A 25,547-nucleotide genomic window follows, 5' to 3' on the forward strand; every position below is an offset into this window, starting at 1 on the left:
CTACCATTGAAAAGGAAACGAGAAATGACCCGACTCTCTCACGAGTCTACGATTTAACGGTGAAGGGATGGCCAGCACATGGCGAACCACTGTTGCCAGCATTCTCGCAAAGAAGAGAACAGCTGTCAGTGTGCCGAGGAACCTTGATGTGTGGATCCAGAGTGGTGATTCCACCCAAACTCCAGGATAAAGTGCTAAAGGAGCTTCACGAGGGGCATCTGGGTGGAGTGAAAATGAAGAATTTAGCCAGAGCGTTTGTGTGGTGGCCAGGTATCGATGGAGACATCAAAGAAATGACCAAGAGCTGTCTAGGATGCCAGAAGGTCCAAAACGCCCCACCACAAGCCCCTCTACATCCATGGGAGTGGCCCTCATCTCCCTGGCAAAGGGTACATATCGACTTTGCTGGTCCATTTATGGACTCAATGTTCTTAATCGCGGTTGATGCACACTCCAAGTGGCCGGAGGTAATAAAGATGTCTTCCACCACCGCGGAAAAAACCATCACAGTATTAAGGACCATATTCGCCAGGAATGGGCTGCCTGAACAGATCTGTTCTGATAATGGACCGCAATTTGTATCCGAAGAATTCAGGAAGTTCTTAAAAAACAATGGGGTTAAGCACTACACTTCCGCCCCATACCATCCCGCCACCAATGGATTAGCTGAAAGGTTTGTCCAGACCTTCAAGAAGGCCATAAAGGCCATGGGTAATGAAGACATAAATCTACAACATAAGGTAGATAACTTCTTGTTTGCGTACAGGAATGCAACACATATGGTTACAAACCAAACCCCCGCCATGATGTTTTTCAATAGAAGACTAAGATGCCGGCTGGATTTGATCAAGCCAAACATCAGAAGGGACGTAGAGAACCGGCAATTTCAAGGCATGAATGAAAGGCCAACTAGAACCTTCCAGATAGGTCAACAAGTTTTGGCCCGGGACTACCGTACCGAGAAATGGCAGCCTGGAACTATTTGCACACGACTAGGACCGCTGATGTATACTGTGGACATTGGAGAAAGCATAATAAGGCGCCATGCTGACCAGATCATAGAGTCATCTGAAAAGGGACAACCTACACCACAACTCTATACGCCTAATGATGAAGCAGAGATACCCATAGTATCTACCTCCGATCCGGTGATACTGGAACCAGATGAACCCGACACTGGCATTCTAGCCGAATCGACCTTGCCAAAAGAACCTACTACACCACCGAAACCTACTACACCACCGAGGCGTTATCCGGACCGAGTCAGGAAGCCTCCAGAGAGACTGAATTTGTAATTGATTAACTTCAGCAAATGTGTAGATTATTGTTCTTGTAAAAATGTTAATGATTACTTAAAATGTTATGTACTATTTATCTAAAAGGGGAGGAATTGTAGTGTATGTACCTTTAAGAGGAACTATGTTTTTTTTGAAGCCTCTGTGTACTGTAGTACCGGTAGTGACCACTCGGGTATATAAGCCTGTATAGTGTCTTGTATAGTTTAGTTCACCTCCAGACTTTGTTCAGTAGACACTTGTTAAATCAACTCCTGCTTTCCGTGTCTTCATTAACACACGGATACAACAGTGCCCACTGACCCACAGCTGACACCGTGAGGGTGGGAGCAGATATAACAACAGACTGGCGACACACTGATAACCTGACATTGCTTTATTGGGCTGTGCAGAGCTGCAGAAACCTTTTTTTTTTGCACGATCAAGAGCAAAGCAGGCGTTACAGAAGCATTAGTCGCAGGGAGGGGGAACTTGGTTGGGATAGAAAATCTCCGCCCAATTTCTCGCAGCCTGCTCAGCAAACACATTTTTAAAAGCCTCGGAGTGGGTTAGCTTGCTTGCAGATTCATTTCACGATCTCTCTGTGACACGTTGGCCTCTGATGCCTTTAGAAATCTTGCACATCAAACACATTATTGTTGAAACGGTCCCCTGCTTCCTTGGCATATTCCACCTGCAAAAAGAACCGCTTGAAATCAGGGGGCCTTGTTCCAGTGCACGCTAAGGTTTAGACCGCTCTCTGCCTGACGTTCATTGCTCAGTGCCCTGGTGTCTGGGAGAGAGAGACCCACAAAAGTTTATAGTGCAAGAGGAGGCCATTTGGCCCATCACCTCTGTTAGCTGTGTGCCACAGCAGTGCAATTATATAGGGCCCTGGTGAGACCACCCCTGGAGTATTGTGTACAGTTTTGGTCTCCTTACCTAAGGAAGGATATACCTCCCATAGAGGGAGTGCAACGAAGGTTCACCAGACTGGTTCCTGGGATGGGGGGATTGTCCTAGGAGGAGAGATTGAGTAGACTAGGCCGATATTCTCTAGAGTTTAGAAGAATGAGAGGTGATCTCATTGAAACATACACAATTCTTACAGGACTTGACAGGGTAGATGCAGGGAGGATGTTTCCCCTGGCTGGGGAGTCTAGAACCAGGGGTCACAGTCTCAGAATAAGGGGTCTGCGATTTCGGACTGAGATGAGGAGGAATTTCTTCACTCAGAGGGCGGTGAATCTTTGGAATTCTCTGCCCCAGAGGGCTGCGGAGGCTCAGTCGTTGAGTATATTCAAGGCTGAGATCGATAGATTTTTTTATTAAGGGATAAGTGGATAGTGCAGGAAAGTGGAGTTGAGGTCGAAGATCAGCCATGATCTTATTGAATGACGGAGCAGGCTCGAGGGGCCGAATGGCCGACTCCTGCTCGTAATTCTTATGTTCTTAATGTTATGTTCTTGTATCTAATCCTACTGTTATAGGAACAGGAGGAGGCCATTCAGCCCCTCGAGCCTGTCCCACCATTCAATGAGATCACGGCTGACCTGTATCTTAACTCCATCCACCCACCTTGGTTCTGTAACCCTCGATCCCCTTACCCAACAAAGACCCATCAATCTCCGTTTTGAACTTTTCAAATTGACCCCCACCCGGCCTCAACAGCTTTTTGGGGGAGCGAGTTGCAGATTTCCACCCCCCTTTGTGTGAAGAAGTGCTTCCTGACATCACCCCTGAATGGCCTGGCTCTAATTTTAAGGTGACCCCCCCCCCCCGCCCCTTGTTCTGGACTCCCCCCACCAGAGGGAATAGTTTCTCTCTCTCTCGACCCGATCAACTCCTTTAATCATCTTCAACACCTCGATTAGATCAGCCCTTAATCTTCTAAACTCGAGGGAATACAAGCCCAGTCTGTGCGACCTGTCCTCGGAGTTTAACCCTTTTAGCGCCCCAGGTATCATTCTGGTGAATCTGCGCTGCCCCCCCTCAAGGCCAGTAGATGCCCATGACTCGAGCTTTATATAAACAGGAACATAACTTCCGCCCCTTTGTAGTCCAGCCCTCCTTGGGCTAATGGCCAGCATTCCAATAGCCTTTTTAATTCTTTGTCCCTGTCCACTAGGATAGTGATTTCTGTACTTGGATCACTAAATCTCTCTGCTCCTTAGACATGACTTGCCCTTTACAAATCCCATAGGCCTGTCCCTTGCTCTGCTTTGAATATTCCCTTCAATAGATGCAGTGATCCCTGGCTCAACCACTCCCTGTGTTTAAAGCATTCCTCGGTCCAAAAACCCTCTTGGAACTTTTGTATCACACCCTCCTCTCTCCTCATTCCCTTAGTGATAGTTTTAGATCGATAACCTTTTATTAATGACTGCCGAACTGCCGACATTGAGACACACACACGGGCCGTACAGTACCAGACGGGAGTGAATCGTTCCCTTTTACCCGCTGTGAGTACTGTACATGTACAGGAGCTGCCACTGAGACACACACAGGCCGTACAGTACCAGACGGGAGTGAATCGTTCCCTTTTACCCGCTGTGAGTACTGTACATGTACAGGAGCTGCCACTGAGACACACACGGGCCGTACAGTACCAGACGGGAGTGAATCGTTCCCTTTTACCCGCTGTGAGTACTGTACATGTACAGGAGCTGCCACTGAGACACACACGGGCCGTACAGTACCAGACGGGAGTGAATCGTTCCCTTTTACCCGCTGTGAGTACTGTACATGTACAGGAGCTGACACTGAGACACACACGGGCCGTACAGTACCAGACGGGAGTGAATCGTTCCCTTTTACTCGCCGTGTGTACTGTACATGTACAGGAGCTGCCACTGAGACACACACGGGCCGTACAGTACCAGCTGGGAGTGAATCGTTCCCTTTTACCCGCCGTGTGTACTATACATGTACAGGAGCTGACACTGTGACACACACGGGCCGTACAGTACCAGCTGGGAGTGAATCGTTCCCTTTTACCCGCCGTGTGTACTATACATGTACAGGAGCTGACACTGTGACACACACGGGCCGTACAGTACCAGCTGGGAGTGAATCGTTCCCTTTTACCCGCCGTGTGTACTATACATGTACAGGAGCTGACACTGTGACACACACGGGCCGTACAGTACCAGACGGGAGTGAATTGTTCCCTTTTACTCGCTGTGTGTACTGTACATGTACAGGAGCTGCCACTGAGACACACACGGGCCGTACAGTACCAGACGGGAGTGAATCATTCCCTTTTACCCGCTGTGTGCTGTCCATGTACAGGAGCTGACACTGAGACACACACAGGCTGTACAGTACCAGACGGGAGTGAATCATTCCCTTTTACCCGGTGTGTACTGTACATGTACAGGAGCTGACACTGTGGCACACACGAGCCGTACAGTACCAGACGGGAGTGAATCGTTCCCTTTTAGTCGCTGTGTGTACTGTACATGTACAGGAGCTGACACTGAGACACACACAGGCTGTACAGTACCAGACGGGAGTGAATTGTTCCCTTTTACCCACTGTGTGTACTGTACATGTACAGGAGCTGACACTGAGACACACACGGGCCGTACAGTACCAGATGGGAGTGAATTGTTCCCTTTTACCCACTGTGTGTACTGTACATGTACAGGAGCTGACACTGAGACACACACGAGCCGTACAGTACCAGACCGGAGTGAATCGTTCCCTTTTAGTCGCTGTGTGTACTGTACATGTACAGGAGCTGACACTGAGACACACACAGGCTGTACAGTACCAGACGGGAGTGAATTGTTCCCTTTTACCCACTGTGTGTACTGTACATGTACAGGAGCTGACACTGAGACACACACAGGCCGTACAGTACCAGACGGAAGTGAATCGTTCCCTTTTACCCACTGTGTGTACTGTACATGCACAGGAGCTGACACTGAGACACACACGGGCCGTGCAGTACCAGACGGGAGTGAATCGTTCCCTTTTACCCACTGTGTGTACTGTACATGCACATGAGCTGACACTGAGATGCACACACGGGCCGTACAGTACCAGACGGAAGGGAATCATTCCCTTTTACCCACTGTGTGTACTGTACATGTACAGGAACTGACAGTGAGACACACACGGGCCGTGCAGTACCAGACGGGAGTGAATCATTCCCTTTTACCCGCTGTGTACTGTACAGGTACAGGAGCTGACACTGAGACACACATGGGCCGTACAGTCCCAGACGGGAGTGAATCGTTCCATTTTACCTGCTGTGTGCGCTGTACATGTACAGGAGCTGACACTGAGACACACACAGGCCGTGCAGTACCAGACGGGAGTGAATCATCCCCTTTTATCCGCTGTGTACTGTACATGTACAGGAGCTGACACTGAGACACACACTGGGTGTACAGTACCAGACGGGAGTGAATCGTTCCCTTTTACCCGCTGTGTGCGCTGTACATGTACAGGAGCTGACACTGAGGCACACACGTGCCGTACAGTACCAGACGGGAGTGAATCGTTCCCTTTTACCCGCTGTGTGTGCTGTCCATGTACAAGAGCTGACACTGAGACACACACGGGCCGTGCAATACCAGACGGGAGTGAATCGTTCCCTTTTACCCGCTGTGTACTGTACAGGTACAGGAGCTGACACTGAGACACACACGGGCCGTACAGTCCCAGACGGGAGTGAATCATTCCCTTTTACCCGCTGTGTGTACTGTACAGGTACAGGAGCGGACACTGAGACACACACAGGCCGTACAGACCCAGACGGGAGTAAATCGTTCCCTTTTACCCGCTGTGTGTGCTGTCCATGTACAGGAGCTGACACAGACACACACGTGCCGTACAGTACCAGATGGGAGTGAATCGTTCCCTTTTACTCGCTGTGTGTACTGTACATGTACAGGAGCTGCCACTGAGACACACACAGGCTGTACAGTACCAGACGGGAGTGAATCGTTCCCTTTTACCCGCTGTGTGTGCTGTACATGTACAGGAGCTGACACTGAGACACACACGGGCCGTGCAGTACCAGACGGGAGTGAATCGTTCCCTTTTACCCGCTGTGTGTGCTGTACATGTACAGGAGCTGACACTGAGACACACACAGGCTGTACAGTACCAGACGGGAGTGAATCGTTCCCTTTTACCCACTGTGTGTACTGTACATGTACAGGAGCTGACACTGAGACGCACACACGGGCCGTACAGTACCAGACGGAAGGGAATCATTCCCTTTTATCTGCTGTGTATACTGTACATGTACAGGAGCTGACACTGAGACACACATGGGCCGTACAGTACCAGACGAGAGTGAATCATTCCCTTTTACCCACTGTGTGTACTGTACATGTACAGGAACTGACAGTGAGACACACACGGGCTGTACAGTACCAGACGGGAGTGAATCGTTCCATTTTACCCACTGTGTGTGCTGTACATGTACAGGAGCTGACACTGAGACACACACGGGCCGTGCAGTACCAGACGGGAGTGAATCATCCCCTTTTATCCGCTGTGTACTGTACATGTACAGGAGCTGACACTGAGACACACATGGGGTGTACAGTACCAGACAGGTATGAATCGTTCCCTTTTACCCGCTGTGTGCTGTACATGTACAGGAGCTGACACTGAGACACACACTGGGTGTACAGTACCAAACAGGAGTGAATCGTTCCTTTTACCCACTGTGTGTGCTGTACATGTACAGGAGCTGACACTGAGGCACACACGGGCCATACAGTACCAGACGGGAGTGAATCGTTCCATTTTACCCGTTGTGTGTGCTGTACATGTACAGGAGCTGACGCTGAGACACACACGGGCCATACAGTACCAGACGGGAGTGAATCGTTCCCTTTTACCCGCTGTGAGTACTGTACATGTACAGGAGCTGACACTGAGACACACACGGGCCGTACAGTACCAGACGGGAGTGAATCGTTCCCTTTTACCCGCCGTGTGTACTGTACATGTACAGGAGCTGCCACTGAGACACACACGGGCCGTACAGTACCAGCTGGGAGTGAATCGTTCCCTTTTACCCGCCGTGTGTACTGTACATGTACAGGAGCTGACACTGTGACACACACGGGCCGTACAGTACCAGACGGGAGTGAATTGTTCCCTTTTACTCGCTGTGTGTACTGTACATGTACAGGAGCTGACACTGAGACACACACGGGCCGTACAGTACCAGACGGGAGTGAATCGTTCCCTTTTACCCGCTGTGTGTACTGTACATGTACAGGAGCTGACACTGTGGCACACACGGAGTGTACAGTACCAGACGGGAGTGAATCATCCCCTTTTATCCGCTGTGTACTGTACATGTACAGGAGCTGACACTGAGACACACATGGGGTGTACAGTACCAGACAGGTGTGAATCGTTCCCTTTTACCCGCTGTGTGCTGTACATGTACAGGAGCTGAAACTGAGACACACACTGGGTGTACAGTACCAGACGGGAGTGAATCGTTCCCTTTTACCCGCTGTGTGCGCTGTACATGTACAGGAGCTGACACTGAAGCACACACGTGCCGTACAGTACCAGACGGGAGTGAATCGTTCCCTTTTACCCGCTGTGTGTGCTGTCCATGTACAAGAGCTGACACTGAGACACACACGGGCCGTGCAATACCAGACGGGAGTGAATCGTTCCCTTTTACCCGCTGTGTACTGTACAGGTACAGGAGCTGACACTGAGACACACACGGGCCGTACAGTCCCAGACGGGAGTGAATCATTCCCTTTTACCCGCTGTGTGTACTGTACAGGTACAGGAGCGGACACTGAGACACACACAGGCCGTACAGACCCAGACGGGAGTGAATCGTTCCCTTTTACCCGCTGTGTGTGCTGTCCATGTACAGGAGCTGACACAGACACACACGTGCCGTACAGTACCAGATGGGAGTGAATCGTTCCCTTTTACTCGCTGTGTGTACTGTACATGTACAGGAGCTGCCACTGAGACACACACAGGCTGTACAGTACCAGCCGGGAGTGAATCGTTCCCTTTTACCCACTGTGTGTACTGTACATGTACAGGAGCTGACACTGAGACGCACACACGGGCCGTACAGTACCAGACGGAAGGGAATCATTCCCTTTTATCTGCTGTGTATACTGTACATGTACAGGAGCTGACACTGAGACACACATGGGCCGTACAGTACCAGACGAGAGTGAATCATTCCCTTTTACCCCCTGTGTGTACTGTACATGTACAGGAACTGACAGTGAGACACACACGGGCTGTACAGTACCAGACGGGAGTGAATCGTTCCATTTTACCCACTGTGTGTGCTGTACATGTACAGGAGCTGACACTGAGACACACACGGGCCGTGCAGTACCAGACGGGAGTGAATCATCCCCTTTTATCCGCTGTGTACTGTACATGTACAGGAGCTGACACTGAGACACACATGGGGTGTACAGTACCAGACAGGTATGAATCGTTCCCTTTTACCCGCTGTGTGCTGTACATGTACAGGAGCTGACACTGAGACACACACTGGGTGTACAGTACCAAACAGGAGTGAATCGTTCCCTTTTACCCACTGTGTGTGCTGTACATGTACAGGAGCTGACACTGAGGCACACACGGGCCGTACAGTACCAGACGGGAGTGAATCGTTCCATTTTACCCGCTGTGTGTGCTGTACATGTACAGGAGCTGACGCTGAGACACACACGGGCCGTGCAGTACCAGACGGGAGTGAATCATTCCCTTTTACCCGCTGTGTGTGCTGTCCATGTACAGGAGCTGACACTGAGACAGACACGGGCCGTACAGTACCAGACGGGAGTGAATCGTCCCCTTTTACCTGCTGTGTGTACTGTACATGTACAGGAGCGGACACTGAGACACACACAGGCTGTACAGTCCCAGACGGGAGTGAATCGTTCCCTTTTACCCGGTGTACTGTACAGGTACAGGAGCTGACACTGAGACACACACGGGCCGTACAGTACCAGACGGGAGTAAATCGCTCCCTTTTACCCGCTGTGTGTGCTGTATATGTACAGGAGCTGACACTGAGACACACACGGGCCGTGCAGTACCAGACGGGAGTAAATCGCTCCCTTTTACCCGCTGTGTGTGCTGTATATGTACAGGAGCTGACACTGAGACACACACGGGCCGTACAGTACCAGATGGGAGTGAATCGTTCTCTTTTACCCGCTGTGTGTGCTGTATATGTACAGGAGCTGACACTGAGACACACACGGGCCGTGCAGTACCAGACGGGAGTCAATCGTTCCCTTTTACCCGCTGTGTGTACTGTACATGTACAGGAGCTGACACTGAGACACACACGGGCCGTACAGTACTAGATGGGAGTGAATCGTTCCATTTTACCCGCTGTGTGTGCTGTATATGCACAAGAGCTGACACTGAGACACACACGGGCCGTACAGTACCAGACGGGAGTGAATCGTTCCCTTTTACCCGCTGTGTGTGCTGTACATGTACAGGAGCTGACATTGAGACACACACAGGCCGTGCAGTACCAGGCGGGAGTGAATCGTTCCCTTTTACCCGCCGTGTACTGTACATGTACAGGAGCTGACATTGAGACACACACAGGCCGTGCAGTCCCAGACGGGAGTGAATCATTCCCTTTTACCCGCTGTGTGTGCTGTCCATGTACAGGAGCTGACAGTGAGACACACACGGGCCGTACAGTACCAGACGGGAGTGAATCGTTCCCTTTTACCCGCTGTGTGTACTGTACATGTACAGGAGCTGACACTGAGACACACACAGGCCGCACAGTCCCAGACGGGAGTGAATCGTTCCCTTTTACCCGCTGTGTGTACTGTACATGTACAGGAGCTGACACTGAGGCACACACGGGCCGTACAGTCCCAGACGGGAGTGAATAGGCTGCACTTACTTGACCAGAACTACGATAACCACCGCAGTCAGTTGCAAAGTGTTCGCAGTTGGCTTGGGTAAGATTGTAAACGTCGGGTCCAATCTTGCTTTCTGCTTGCGCAATCGTTTCAGCTGGGGGCAACTTGCTCTCGTGCACTGTGATTTTTGATTTGCCGCAGAAAGCCTCGAGGGAAACCTTCCTGATCTCGCCAGGGACGTCCTTTTCCCGCAATATTTCCGATGTATTCAGTGGCTTCGATGATGAAGTCGGAGTGTCCGGGCCACCTGTGAGGGAAACAGTCGGCAAGTGACACAGCGAAAGAGTGGCGTTAGAATTCAAAGCTGTCGCTGGCAAAAGGGAGCTGAGAGATGAATATTTGCAGTCAGTTTTTTTGTTCTATTTTGAGTATATTTCTGCAAAGCAGTTCATAGCCTATCTAATAGAGGGAAATGCTGATTGGTGGGTAGCTGTTGAGTGTTTCTTGTTCCGTTTTAAGTTTATTTCTGCTAAATTACCTCCATGGTCGTCGTCGTCGTACGTGTCTTCACACTGTTCCCTTTGGGGAACTGTATGAAGTGGTGGAAGGATTTCTGGCCACGTTAACGCTCCTTCCGTGCCCGTAACCATCTTCATACCAGCCATTAGGGTGGTTAGTCCTGTGGCGGGAGGGTTTTACGGGCTCCCACAACCCATACGAGGGGGGGGGGCCACCCACACCCACGGACGCAAGTATCCCGCTGGATGTCAACCCAGAATTTAGAGCCGGGGCTCTGACTCCACTTGCCGGGACTGTCTGGAGCGGGGGTTCGAAACCCTACGCCTTCTGGCCCAGCGGCGGGGATGCTACCGCTACGCCAAAGGCCCACTCCACCTCCATGGTAAATAGAGGCATGGCAGGGCAGCTCAGTCTCGTGATTGGCACATCCTGCGCCCTGTGGGGTATCCTGGACGACCACGTGTGCAGGAAGTGTTGCTAACTGCAGCAACTCGTAGCTCCGGGTTTCGGAGCTTGAGCGGCAGCTGGAGTCACGACAGTGCATCCGCGAGGCTGAGAAATACTTGGAAAGCAGATTTCTAGAAGTGGCCACCCCGCAGCCTCAGAATGTGCAGGCAGAGAGGGAAAGGGAGACCGCCAAACAGGGGAGGAGGACCAGGCTGGTAGGGCAGGAATCTCCAGAGTGCATCTCGCTCGCTAACCGGTTCACAGTTCTGGAAACTGGTGGGGGGGCGATGGCTCCTCTGGGGAGTGCAGCCAGAGCCAAGGCACCACGGGTGGCTCAGCTGCACAGGGGGGGGAGGAAGAAGAGTGGAAGAGCAATAGTGATCGGGGATTCATTGGTTAGGGGAACAGACAGTCGTTTCTGCGGCCGTAAACGTGACTCCAGGATGGTATGTTGCCTCCCTGGTGCCAGGGTTAAGGATGTCACTGAGCGGCTGCAGGACACTGTGAGGGGGGAGGGTGAACAGCCAGAGGTCGTTGTCCATATCGGTACCAACGACATAGGCAGAAAGAGGGATGAGGTCCTGCAGGCAGAGTTTAGGGAGCTAGGAAAGAGATTAAAAAGCAGGACCTCAAAGGTGGTCATCTCTGGATTACTCCCGGTGCCACGTGCTAGTGAGTACAGGAATAGGAGGATAGAGCAGATGAATGCGTGGCTGGAGAGATGGTGCAGGAGGGAGGGCTTTAGATTCCTGAGGCATTGGGACCGTTTCTGGGGAAGGTGGGACCTGTACAAGACGGACAGGTTACACCTCAACAGAGCCGGGACCAATATTCTTGCAGGGAGGTTTGCTAGTGCTGTTGGGGAGGGTTTAAACTAGCTTGGCAGGGGGATGGGCAGCAGCATCTAGGAGTAGAAAAGAGGAATAAGGTGCATAAAAGAATGTGTGTGTTGGGTAGTACTGGAGAAGATAGTACCACATTAGATAGGAGCAGACTAAGAAAGACTGCGAAAAATTCAAAAATGGGTTTAGAATGCATGTACGTAAACGCACAAAGTGTGGTGAATAAGGTTGGTGAGCTACAAGCACAATTGGCCGTGTGGCAATAACGGAAACGTGGCTTAAAAACTGTGAGGACTGAGCACATAATATTCAAGGGTACAAGGTGTTCAGGAAAGATGGGGAAGGAAAAAAGGGAGGTGGGGTGGCAGTGCTGATTAAGGAAGACATTGTAGTGTTGGAAAGGGAGGAGGTTCTTGAGGGGACAAGGACAGAATCCATTTGGTTAGAGTTGAGGAGCAAAAAGGCTATGACCACACTATTGGGGGTATTCTATAGGCCTCTAAATAGTGAGAGGGAGGGAGAGGAGCAAATCTGCAGGGAAATCGCAGAGATATGCAAGAGCTATAGAGTGGTGATATTGGGGGACTTTAATCACCCAAATATCGATTGGGATAATGCTAGGGTAAAGGGAAAGGAGGGGGAGGAATTTCTGAAATGTGTTCAGGAGAATTTCCTTGACCAATATGTTCTTGGCCCAACTAGGAAGGAGGCATTGCTGGATCTGGTGCTGGGGAATGAGGTGGGCCAGGTCGACCAAGTGTCTGTGGGAGAACACTTGGGTACGAGTGATCATCGTATCATAAGATTTAGATTAGCAATGGAGAGGAGTGAGGAACAATCTCGAGTGGAACTTCTAAACTGGAATAGGGCTAACTTCAATGGGATGTGAAAGGATCTAGCCAGGGTAAAATGGAACCAAAGACTGACGGGGAAAACTGTAACAGAACAATGGGTGATCTTTAAGGAGGAGATGTTCCAAGTACAGGCTAGGTACATTCCAACAAGAGGGAAGGGCAAGGGAACCAAAGCAAGGGCTCCTTGGTTGACGAGGGAGGTAGAGAAGATGATGAAACAAGAGAGGACGTATGATGAATGTCAGGTGAATTGTTCAAGGGAGAACCAGGCCAAATACAATAAGTTGAGAGGGGAAGTGAAGATGAAAATAAGATTGGCAAAGAGAGAATATGAGTAGAATAGCGGTTAACATAAAAGGGAACCCAAAAATCTTCTACCGGCATGTAAACAGTAAGCGGGTAGTAAGAGTCGGGGTGGGGCCTAGTAGAGACAAAGAAGGTGATATATGCTTAGAGGCACAGGGCAAGGCTAGAATACTCAATGAGTACTTTGTAACGGTGTTTTCTAAGGAGGTGGATGCTGACAAAATATCAGTAGAAGTGGAAAAGGTAGAAGCAATGGAAGGGATGAAAATTGATAGACAGGTTGTACTAGAAAGGCTGGGTATGCTTAGAGTGGACAAGTCGCCTGGTCCAGATGGCTTGCATCCCAAGTTGCTATGGGAATTGGGGGAGGAGATAGCGGAAGGGCTTGCCATAATTTTCCAATCTTCCCTAGATGTGCGGGGGAGGTGCCTGAGGATTGGAAATTGGCAAATGTGACACCATTGTTCAAGAAAGGGTGTAAGGACAATCCTAGTAACTACAGGCCGGTCAGTTTAACATCAGTGGTGGGTAAAGTTTTAGAAACAATAATCAAGGAAAAAATTAACGGGCACTTGGAGAGGTTTAAGCTAATTAAGGAGAGCCGACACGGATTTGTAAAAGGCAGATCATGTTTGACTAATCTGATTGAATTTTTTGATGAAGTAACAGGAAGGATTGATGAAGGGAATGAAATGGATGTTGTCTACATGGATTTTAGGAAGGCATTTGACAAAGCACCACATAGAAGGCTGGTTAACAAAATTGAGGCTCATGGAATAGGTGGGTCAGTGGCAGCTTGGATAAGGAATTGGCTTAAAGACAGAAAACAGTGAGTTCTGGTAAATGGCTGTTTTTCATAGATACATAGAAAATAGGAGCTGGAGTAGGCCATTCGGCCCTTCGAGCCTGCTCCGCCATTCAATGAGATCATGGCTGATCATCCAAATTCAGTACCCGGTCCCTGCCTTCTCCCCATATCCCTTGATCCCTTTAGCCTTAAGAAATATATCCAACTCCTTCTTGAATATACTTAATGAACTGGCCTCCACCGCCCTCTGTGGCAGAGAATTCCACAGGTTCACCACTCTCTGGGTGAAGAAATTCCTCCTCATTTCAGTCCTAAATGGCTTACACCTTATCCTTAGACTATGACCCCTGGTTCTGGACTCCCCAGCCATCAGAAACATCCTTCCTGCATCTAGTCTGTCCAGGCCTGACAGAATTTTATAGGTTTCGATGAGATCCCCTCTCAATCTTCTAAACTCCAGTGAATATAAGCCCAATCGACACAATCTCTCCTCATACGTCATTCCTGCCATCCCAGGTATCAGCCTGGTGAATCTTCGCTGCACTCCTTCCATGGCAAGAACGTCCTTCCTCAGGTAAGGCGACCAAAACTGTACACAATACTCAAGGTGTGGTCTCACCAAGGCCCTGTACAACTGCAGCAAGACATCCTTGTTCTTGTACTCGAACCCTCTTGCTACGAAGGCCAACATACCATTTGCCTTCTTAACCGCCTGCTGCACCTGCATGCTTACCTTCAGCGACTGGTGTACAAGAACACCCAGGTCTCTTTGCACTTCCCCTTCTCCCAATCTATTACCATTCAAAGAATAATCTGCCTTCCTGTTTTTGCCACCAAAGTGGATAACCTCACATTTATCCACATTATAGTGCGTTTGCCATGTTTCTGCCCAATCACCCAACCTGTCCAAATCGTGCTGGAGTTTCACGACAGCCTCCTCACAGCATACCCTCCCCCCCAGCTTTGTGTCGTCTGCAAATTTGGAGATATTACATCCAATTCCCTCGTCCAGATCATTAATATATATTGTGAACAGCTGGGGTCCTAGGACCGATCCTTGCGGTACCCCACTAGTCACTGCCTGCCACTCGGAAAACGACCCGTTTATTCCAACTCTTTGTTTTCTGTCCGCCAACCAGTTCTCTATCCAAGTCAATACCTTGCCCCCAATCCCATGTGCCTTAATTTTGCACGCTAATCTCTTATGTGGGACCTTATCGAAAGCCTTCTGAAAGTCCAAATACACCACATCCACTGGTTCTCCCTTATCTATTTTACCAGTTACATCCTCAAAAAATTCCAGATTAGTCAAGCATGATTTACCTTTTGTAAATCCATGTTGACTTTGTCCGATCCAGTCACTGCTTTCCAAGTGCTCTGCTATTACATCTTTTATAATGGACTCTAGCATTTTCCCCACTACCGATGTCAAGCTTACCGGTCTATAATTCCCCGCCTTTTCTCTACCACCTTTTTTGAATAGTGGGGTAACATTAGCTACCCGCCAATCCATGGGTACCGTTCCAGAGTCTATCGAGTTCTGGAAGATGACCAGCAATGCATCTACTATTTCTAGGGCCACTTCCTTAAGTACCCTGGGATGTAGATTATCAGGCCCTGGGGATTTATCGGCCTTCAGTCCCATCAATTTTCCTAACACCATTTCCCTACAAATACTGATTTCTTTCAGTTCCACCCTTTCATCAGACCCTATGTTCCCCGGCATCTCTGGGAGGTTATTTGTGTCCTACTTTGTGAAGACAGAACCAAAATATGTATTTAGTTGGTCTGCCATTTCTTTGTTCCCCATTATAAATTCCACCGATTCTGACTGCAAGGGACCTACGCTTGACTTCACCAATCTTTTTCTCTTCACAAATCTATAAAAGCTTTTACAGTCAGTTTTTATGTTCTCTGCAAGCTTACTCTCATATTCTATTTTCCCTTTCTTAATTAATCCCTTTGTCCTCCTTTGTTGAATCCTAAACTGCTCCCAATCCTCAGGATTATTGCTTTTTCTTCAGGATTATTGCTTTTCAGACTGGAGGATGGTAGACAGTGGTGTTCCCCAAGGGTCAGTGCTGGGGCCACTGCTTTTTTTGATATATATAAATGACCTGGATATTGGAACACAGAGTAGAATTTCTAAATTTGCCAATGACACCAAACTTGGGGGTGTGGCAAACAGTGAGGATGATACCAATTGACTGCAACAGGACATAGAAAGGCTAGCAGAATGGGCAGACAAGTGGCAGATGGAATTTAATACAGAGAAGTGTGAGGTGATGCATTTTGGCAGAAGGAACAGGGAGAGGCAATATACGCTTAATGGCACAGTTTTAAAGAGTGTGCAGGGACAGAGGGACCTGGGAGTTAATGTGCAGAGGTTCCTGAAGGTGGCAGAACATATTGAGAGAGTGGTTAGCAAAGCATACGGGATCTTGGGCTTCACAAATAGAGGTATTGAGTACAAAAGTAGAGAAGTTATACTGAACCTTTATAAAGCGCTGGTTAGGCCACAACTGAAGTATTGCATCCAGTTCTGGTCACCACACTTTAGGAAGGATGTGAAGGCCCTTGAGAGGGTGCAGAGGAGATTTACCAGAATGGTTCCGGGGATGGGGGAATCTTAGCTACAAGGACAGGTTGGAGAAGCTGGGTTTGTTTTCATCAGAGCAAAGGAGGTTGAGGGGCGATTTGATAGAGGTGTACAAGATTATGACGGGTTTGGATAGGCTAGACAGGGAAAGGCTGTTCCCACTAATGGATGGTACAAGGACTAGGGGACACAGATTTAAGGATTTGGGCAAGAGATACAGGGGGGATGTGAGGAAAAACTTTTTTACGCAGCGAGTGGTGAGGACCTGGAACTCGCTGCCGACGGAAGTGGTGGAAGCGGAGACACTCAGGCCTAGAAATTCAGTGGGCTGCGCCACCAGTTAGTGCCATAAGAGGGCGCTAAGTGGGTTGGAAGCCACTGGCCATGCCTCCCGCTAAATTTAGCGGGACGCTAATAGTGGCGCTAGCTGTTAGCGCTGTGCCGCTACCGATGACGTCATCGGTGTGCGCAGTGCCCCGCTACCGCCCCGATCGCAAAATTTTGTTGCGCCCCCTGCTTTAACGCCGGTCGCTATTTGCGACGTGTTCAGGGGGGCCTACCGCTGAGGTGCGGGGCGGCCATTTTTTTTGCTGGCCGCCTTGCCAGCACATCTCCGCGCCGCCGTCCCTGGCCTCCTGAGCCCACCCCCCCACCGCGGCGTGCCGGCTGTGTTCCAAGAGCCCGGCACTTCTCCTCGGTGCCGGGCTCTTTTGCCGGCACTCGCGATCTTCGATCGTGCTGCAGCAGGCCCCTCCCCTTTAAGAAGGGGAGGAAGGCCTGCAGTACTGCAGCGCGCCATGCCGCAGCGTGTGGCGCCGCGGCACGTTGCGCAGCGATATTGAGTTGCAGCGCCCCAAGAGGGATGCGGGGCGCCTCCAGTAGCGCCGCGCTTCCCTCTGGGGCGCGCAAAGTCAATTTCCGGCGAGCGGCCGCGACTACTTCCGGGGCGCTACTTTTAGCGCCCTGGCGAGGCTGGTGCCCCCACTGAATTTCTAGGCCTCAATGTTTTCAAGGGGAGACTGGATAGGCACTTGAGGGAAATAAACTTGCAGGGCTACGGGGATAGAGCGGGGGAATGGGACTGACTGGATCGCTCTACAGAGAGCCAGCATGGACTCGATGGGCTGAATGGCCTCCTTCTGTTCCGTATGACTCTATGACTTAACATCACGCTCTGGAAAATTGTTTCCGTTTGATTACTTATAGGTAGAACTGGGTAAACAGGCTCACTGATCGAGATCGATGCTACATTTCTATCGCGCCTTTCACAACCTTAGCACTTCCCAGAGGTTTTAGTGATGCTAATTGAGGGATAATTATTGGCCCCAGGGGAACTCCCCTGCTCTTCTTCCAATCGTGGCCGTGGGATCTTTTACGTCCACTTGAGAGGGCAGATGGGGCCTCGGTTTAACGTCTCCAAAAGACGGCACCTCCGACAGTGCAGCGCTCCCTCAGGACTGCACTGGGAGTGTCTGTCTAGATTATGGGCTCAAGTCTCTGGAGTGGAGCTTGAACCATCCATCCGTGGCTAACTAAAGAAGTTAAGGATAGTATTAGATTAAAAGAAGAGGCTCATAATGTTGCAAAGAAACATAGAAACATAGAAGATAGGAGCAGGAGTAGGCCATTCGGCCCCTCGAGCCTGCTCCGCCATTCAATAAGATCATGTCTGATCATCCAAATTCAGTAACCTGTCCCTGCCTTCTCCCCATATCCCTTGATCCCTTTAGCCTTAAGAAATATATCCAACTCCTTCTTGAATATATTTAATGAATTGGCCTCAACTGCCTTCTGTGGTAGAGAATTCCACAGGTTCACCACTCTCTGGGTGAAGAAATTCCTCCTCATCTCTGTCCTAAATGGCTTACCCCTTATCCTTAGACTGTGACCCCTGGTTCTGGACTCCCCCGCCATCGGGAACATCCTTCCTGCATCTAGTCTGTCTAGTCCTGTTAGAATTTTATAAGTTTCAATGAGATCCCCTCTCATTCTTCTAAACTCCAGCGAATATAAGCCTAATCAACCCAATCTCTCTTCGTATGTCATTCCTGCCATCCCAGGTATCAGTCTGGTGAATCTTCGCTGCACTCCCTCCATGGCAAGAACATCATTCCTCAGATAAGGCGACCAAAACTGCACACAATACTCAAGATGTGGTCTCACCAAGGCCCTGTACAACTGCAGCAAGACATGCTTGCTCCTGTACTCGAATCCTCTCGCTATGAAGGCCAACATACCATTTGCCTTCTTAACCGCCTGCTGCACCTGCATGCTTACCTTCAGCGACTGGTGCACAAGGACACCCAGGTCTCGTTGCACTTCCCCTTCTCCCAAACTATTGCTGTTCAGATAATAATCTGTCTTCCTGTTTTTGCCACCAAAGTGGATAACCTCGCATTTATCCACGTTATATTGCATCTGCCATGCATCTGCCCAATCACCCAACCTGTCTAAATCATACTGCAGTTTCTCGGCATCCTCCTCACAGCACACACGCCCACCCAGCTTTGTGTTGTCTGCAAACTTGGAGATATTACATCTAGTTCCCTCGTCTAGATCATTAATATATATTGTGAATAGCTGGGGTCCTAGCACCGATCCCTGCGGTACCCCACTAGTCACTGCCAGCCACTCAGAAAAAGACCCGTTTATTCCAACTCTTTGCTTCCTGTCTGCCAACCAGTTCTCTATCCAAGTCAGTACCTTGCCCCCAATCCCATGTGCTTTAACTTTGCATGCCAATCTCTTATGCGGGACCTTATCGAAAGCCTTCTGAAAGTCCAAATACACCACATCCACTGGTTCTCCCTTATCTATTCTACCAGTTACGTCCTCAAAAAATTCCAGTAGATTAGTCGAGCATGATTTACCTTTTGTAAATCCATGTTGACTTTGTCCGATCCTGTCACTGTTTTCCAAGTGCTCTGCTATTACATCTTTTATAATGGACTCTCGCATTTTCCCCACTACCAATGTCAGGCTTACCGGTCTATAATTCCCCATTTTCTCTCTACCACCTTTTTTTTTAATAGTGGGGTAACATTAGCTACCCTCCAATCCATGGGAACTGTTCCAGAGTCTATAGAATTTTGGTAGATGCAAGAATAGTAGTAAGCCTGAGGATTGGGATAGCTTTAGAAACCAGCAAAGGATCATCAAAACATTGATTAAAAAGGAGAAAATAGAATGGGAATAAACTAGCAAGAAACATAAAAAAGGAAGTAAGCTTCTTTATACAGGAAACTTTCTGGTATCCGGCACTGACGGGACCGAGCTGGTGCCGTCCCATCAAAACTGCCATAGAAACCAGCGCTAATGTTAAAACATACGGAGCTTCTGAGCTCCGTGTGAAGCAACAAACCCTGTTGCTTAGCAACAGCTTCAAAACAGTCGGCTGCAGCTTGCAAGCATCTCTGTAGCTAAGTAACAGCTTCAGCTAGACCTTGCAGAGCCAGGAATGGAGAAAAAAAGCAACAGAAAGAAAAACAACATATCTGAACTGACTCCTGAATTTTGCCGGTGGATAGAGCTTTCCGGACATTTAACCTCCGGATAAACGAAAGTTTCCTGTATACAAAAAGGAAGAGAGTAGCAAAAGTAAGCATTGGTCCCTTAGAGGCTGAGACAGGAGAAATTATAATGGGGAATAAGGAAATGGCAAAATATTTTGTATATGTCTTCACAGTAGAAGACACAAATAGCATACCAAAAATAGCAGGGATCCAAGGGGCTAATGAGAGTGAGGAACTTAGAGTAATTAATATAAGTAGAGAAAAAGTACTTGAGAAACTAATGGAACTAAAAGCTGACAAACCCCCTGGACCTGACGGCCTACATCCTAGGGTTCTAATAGAGGTGGTTGCGGAGATCATGGATGCATTGGTTGAGATCTTCCAAAATCCCATGATTCTAGAACAGTCCCAGCGGATTGGAAGGTAGCAAATGTAACATCGTTATTCAAGAAAGGAGGGAGAGAAAAAAACCGGGAACTACAGGCCAGTTAGCCTGACATCAGTAGTACAGGAAACTTTCGATTTACCAGCACCTAAATAACCGGCAATCTCGGTTAACCGGCAAAATTCAGGGGTAGGTTCAGGTAAGTTTTACTTCATATTCTACTTGCCTTCCTCCATCTGTTGCTGTGCAAGGGTGTGGCTGCAGCTGTTGCTAAGCTACAGAGACGCTTGGAACTTGTGGCCATTGTTCTGAACCTGTTGCTAAGCAACAGGGTTTGTTGCTTTATACGGAGCTCTCAGCTCTCCGTATCTTTTACTATAGCGTTCGGTTATCCGGAATTTTTGATGAACCGGCACCACGTCGGTCCCGTCGGTGCCGGATAAAAAAAAAGTTTCCTGTAATGAAAATGCTGGAATCCATTGTTAAGGAAGTGGTATCGGGGCACTGAGAAAATCATAACATGATTGGGCAGAGTCAACATGGTTTTATGAAAGGGAACTCGTGTTCAACAAATTTATCTATCCTGCTCGTTGCATCCTCAAAAAACTCTAATAAAGGGGAACCAGTAGAATCATAGAATTATAGAATGGTTATAGTACAGAAGAAGGCCATTCGGCCCATCGAGCCCATGCCGACTCTCAGCTAGCCCCACTCCCCCGCCCTTTCCCCTTAGCCCTGCAAATTTTTTTCCATTTGATACTTATCCAACTCCCTTTTGAAAGATAAGATTGAGTCTGCCTCCACCACCCTTTCAGGCAGTGCATTCCAGATCCTAACCAAGTTTTTCCTCGTGTGACCTTTGGTTCATTTGCCAATCACCTGTTTCTCGACCATTCCGCCAATGGGAACAGTTTCCCTCTATCTACTCTGCCCAGACCCCCAATGATTTTGAACACTTCTATCAAATCCCCTCTCAATCTTCTCTGCTCCAAGGAGAACAACCCCAGCTTCTCCAGTCTGTCAACGTAACTGAAGTCCTTCATCCCTGGAATCACTCTCGTAAATCTTTTCTGTGTGGATATAGTATATTTGGATTTCCAAAAGGTATTTGATAAGGTGCCACATAAAAGGTTGCTATGCAAGATAAGACTCATGGGGTTGGGGGTAATATACTAGCATGGATAGAGGATTGGCTAAGTGACAGAAAACAGAGAGTAGGAATAAACGGGTCTTTTTCAGGTTGGCAGGCTGTAACTAGTGGGGTGCCGCAAGGATCAGTGCTTGGGCCTCAGCTATTTACAATCTATATTAATGACCTAGATGAAGGGACCGAGTGTAATGTATCCAAGTTTGTTAATGATACAAAGCTAGGTGGGAAAGTAAGCTGTGAGGAGAACACAGAGGCCTAGAAATTGACTATAGCCCCGATTGGGGCGCCAGCCTCGCCAGGGCGCTAAAAGTAGCGCCCCGGAAGCATTCGCGGCTGCCCGCCGGAAATTCAGCTGGAGCGCGGCGCTACAGGAGGCGCCCCGCATCCCTCTTGGGGCGCTGCGACTGAATATCGTTGCGCAACTGGACCAGCCATATAAATACTGTGGCTACAAGAGCAGGCCAGAGGCTGGGAATTCTGCGGCGAGTGTCTCACCTCCTGACTCCCCAAAGCCTTTCCACCATCTACAAGGCACAAGTCAGGAGTGTGATGGAATACTCTCCACTTGCCTGGTTGAGTGCAGCTCCAACAACACTCAAGAAGCTCGACACCATCCAGGATAAAGCAGCCCGCTTGATTGGCACCCCATCCACCACCTTAAACATTCACTCCCTCCACCACCGGCGCACCGTGGCTGCAGTGTGTACCATCTACAAGATGCACTGCAGCAACTCGCCAAAGCTCCTTCAACAGCACCTTCCAAACCCGCGACCTCTACCACTTAGAAGGACAAGGACAGCAGACGCATGGGAACATCACCGCCTACAAGTTCCCCTCCAAGCCACACACCACCCTGACTTGGACCTGTATCGCTGATCCTTCACTGTTGCTGGGCCAAAATCCTGGAACTCCCTTCCTAACAGCACTGTGGGTGTACCTACACCATACGGACTGCAGCGGTTCAAGAAGGCGGCTCACCACCATCTTCTCAAGGGGCAATTAGGGATGGGCACTAAATGCAGGCCTAGCCAGCGACGCCCACATCCCATCAATGAATAAAAAAACAACAACAAAAAAACGTGCCGCAGCACTGCAGGCCTTCCTCCCCTTCTTAAAGGGGAGGGGCCTTGTGCAGCGCGATCTGGGACCCAGCTGGGCCCCCGAGGATCGCGAGTGCCGGCAAAAGAGCCCGGCAGCGAGGAGAAGTGCCGGGCTCTTGGAGAGCAGCCGGCATTCCGCGGGGGCGGGGGGTGGCGGTCAGGAGGCCGGGGACGGGAGCGCAGAGAGGTGCTGGCAGCCGGCCAACAACAAAAATGGCCGCCCCGCACCTCTCCTTTAATTTGTGCCTCCGCCGCCGCAGGTAGGCCCCCCTGAACCGGTCGCACATAGCGTCCGGCGGTAAATCAGGGGGCGCTTCCAAATACCACGGCCGGGGCGTCATCGGGGCGCTGCGCACACCGATGACGTCATCGGTAGCAGCGCAGCGCTAACGGCTAGCGCCGCCACTAGCGTCCCGCTGAATTTAGCGGGAGGCGTGGCCAGTGGCTTGCGACCCACTTAGCGCCCTCTTAAGGCGCTAACAGGTGGCGCAGCCCACTGAATTTCTAGGCCCGAGTCTGCAAAGGGATATCGACAGGTGGGCAGTAAAATGGCAGATGGAGTATAATGCGGGGAAATGTGGTCGGAAGAATAGAAAAACAGAATATTTTTTAAATGGTGAGAAACTTTCAAATGTTGGTGTTCAGAGAGATTTGGGTGTCCTCGTGCAAGAAACACAGAAAGCGAGCATGCAGGTACAGCAAGCAATAAGGAAGGCAAATGGCATGTTGGCCTTTATTGCAAGGGGGGTTGGAGTATAAGAGTAAGGAAGTCTTGCTCCAATTGTACAGGGCCTTGGTGAGACCACACCTGGAGTACTGGGCACAGTTCTGGTCTCCTTATCTGAGGAAGGATATACTTGCCTTGGAGGCGGTGCAACGAAGGTTCACTAGATTGATTCCTGGGATGAGAGGGCTGTCCTATGAGGAGAGATTGTGTAGAATGGGCCGATACTCTCTGGAGTTTAGAAGAATGAGAGGTGATCTCATTGGAACATACAAGATTCTGAGGGGGATTGACAGGGTAGATGCTGAGAGGCTGTTTCCCCCTGGCTGGAGAGTCTAGAACCAGGGGTCGCAGTCTCAGGATAAGGGGTCGGCCATTTAGGACTGAGATGAGGAGGAATTTCTTCACTCAGAGGGCGGTGAATCTTTGGAATTCTCTGCCCCAGAGGGCTGTGGAGGCTCAGTCCTCGAGTATATTCAAGGCCGAGATCGATAGATTTTTGGACTCTCGGGGAATCGAGGGATCGGGTGGGAAAGTGGAGTTGAGGTCGATGATCAGCCATGATCTTATTGAATGGCGGAGCAGGCTCGAGGGGCCGTATGGCCGACTCCTGCTCCTGATTCTTATGTTATGAACCCACAACCTTCTGACTCAGAAGCGAGCGTGCTCCCCTACTGAGCCACGGCTGATGTTTTGCGCACAGCACGATCCCAGAAAGTGCAGACCGTTGGTCTGTTTTTTGGTGCTGTTGGTTGAGGGAGCGTTGTTCAGGAGGCACTGGGAGAACTCCCTTGCCCTTCGAGCAAGACAATGAGATCTTGAAGATCCTAATGACTTGAAACCTTAATTCTTACTTGGAACTTTTTCGATCACTCCAGTTTCGGTACACACACCCCAGTGAGAAATGAGACCGTCATGTCTCTGAAGCAACTGCCCCGGTTTGGGGTCCTCAGGTTTCTGAAAACAAATGTTTGGTTATTAGAGGAAAATTTTCCACGGAAGCGCAACGTAAGCTCGAGGAACAGCACCTCATCTTCCGATTAGGCACTTTACAGCCTTCTGGACTCAACATCGAGTTCAACAATTTCAGATCATAACCTCGTCCCCTATTACATTTTTGCTTATATTTTATCCACACCTTTGTTTTGGCCCTTTCCCCCCCCCCCTTTTTTTTCTCTCTCCCACATGGCAGCTGTCTCCCATCCTGCCAGAACATTTCACACCTAATCTAGAGCTGTCTTTTGCCTCCACTAGTCCGACCACCATCTCGTCTCGTTTTGAATACCTCTTAATGTCTCTTCACTTCTTCTATTCTCTCCCAGCCCTGCCTTTCGATCGATTTCATTTCCTTTCCAGTTTTGAAAAAGGGTTTCGACCTGAAACGTCAACTCTAATTTCTCTCCACGGATGTTGCCTGGCCTGCTGAGTTTTTCCAGCATTTTCTGTTGTTATTTTGGTTATTAGAGATTGGTGTCCATTTATACCCACTGCGGCGCAGAATTTCAAAATGTTTTTCGAACACGTGTGCAGGTGCCACCATCCACGGTGTTGTAGGAAAAATTATTCCTCGGAAACTAGACTTTGAGTAAGAGAGACAACTTTATTAAATGACAGAGCTCTGGGAGAAGCGTCTGCAACCACGCGGTCTGCGAGAGCACCTTCTCCCTGATTGTAGTACGTGCCGAGCTTATATACAATTCCAAGAAGTTGGTTTTAGATCATTTACATTCATCCAATCAATTTGTTTATTAGCGCATATCGTTATTTTCCTCCAGTCAGGAGTTTACACACTCGTGTTGCCAATTCTGCCTCTTCAGTGATTGTGAAAGGTCTTCGTTTCGTCTTGTTTCGTCTGCGTCACCGGCGGAATGTGATTAGTTCGATAATGGGATACCAGTGAACCTTGTTAGTTCTTGGGACTGCGATAACAAGGCACGAGATGAACTTTGTTCCAGCCATGCGTTGGCGTGGCATGTCTCATTGTGCAGTGATTCAATTAGTCCCAGTCAGCGAATTTGTTGTTTGTGTCTTTTCCAGCAAAATTTTATTCTAACACACGGTAACTACCCATCCCGATTTGCCTGAGGAGGTGCTGGTGGACCTTCTCTTCTCCAACAGTAATTGTTTTAAAATTGGCTAGGCCACCTCAGAAAGTGTTGG

The 25,547-nt window shown here is 49.4% G+C and overlaps 1 protein-coding gene across 1 annotated transcript in view; it reads right to left on the bottom strand.

The window, feature by feature from the left end:
• Nucleotides 1-1,656: 1,656 nt before the first annotated feature.
• Nucleotides 1,657-25,547, bottom strand: part of LOC147086595 (phospholipase A and acyltransferase 3-like) — a 35,429-nt gene continuing 11,538 nt past the window's right edge. Inside the window, exons 3-5 of the mRNA XM_085978368.1 lie at nucleotides 24,242-24,344; nucleotides 10,183-10,448; nucleotides 1,657-1,968 (exon numbers count right to left, since the gene is read on the bottom strand). Coding sequence (XP_085834494.1) covers nucleotides 1,903-1,968; nucleotides 10,183-10,448; nucleotides 24,242-24,344 — 435 coding nt within the window. The 3' untranslated portion in view covers nucleotides 1,657-1,902. The remainder of the gene's footprint in view (nucleotides 1,969-10,182; nucleotides 10,449-24,241; nucleotides 24,345-25,547) is intronic.

Source organism: Somniosus microcephalus, unplaced genomic scaffold (assembly GCF_052327205.1).
Source record: "Somniosus microcephalus isolate GS21.2 unplaced genomic scaffold, FLI_Smic_1.0 unresolved_chr7, whole genome shotgun sequence".
NCBI lineage: Eukaryota > Metazoa > Chordata > Chondrichthyes > Squaliformes > Somniosidae > Somniosus > Somniosus microcephalus.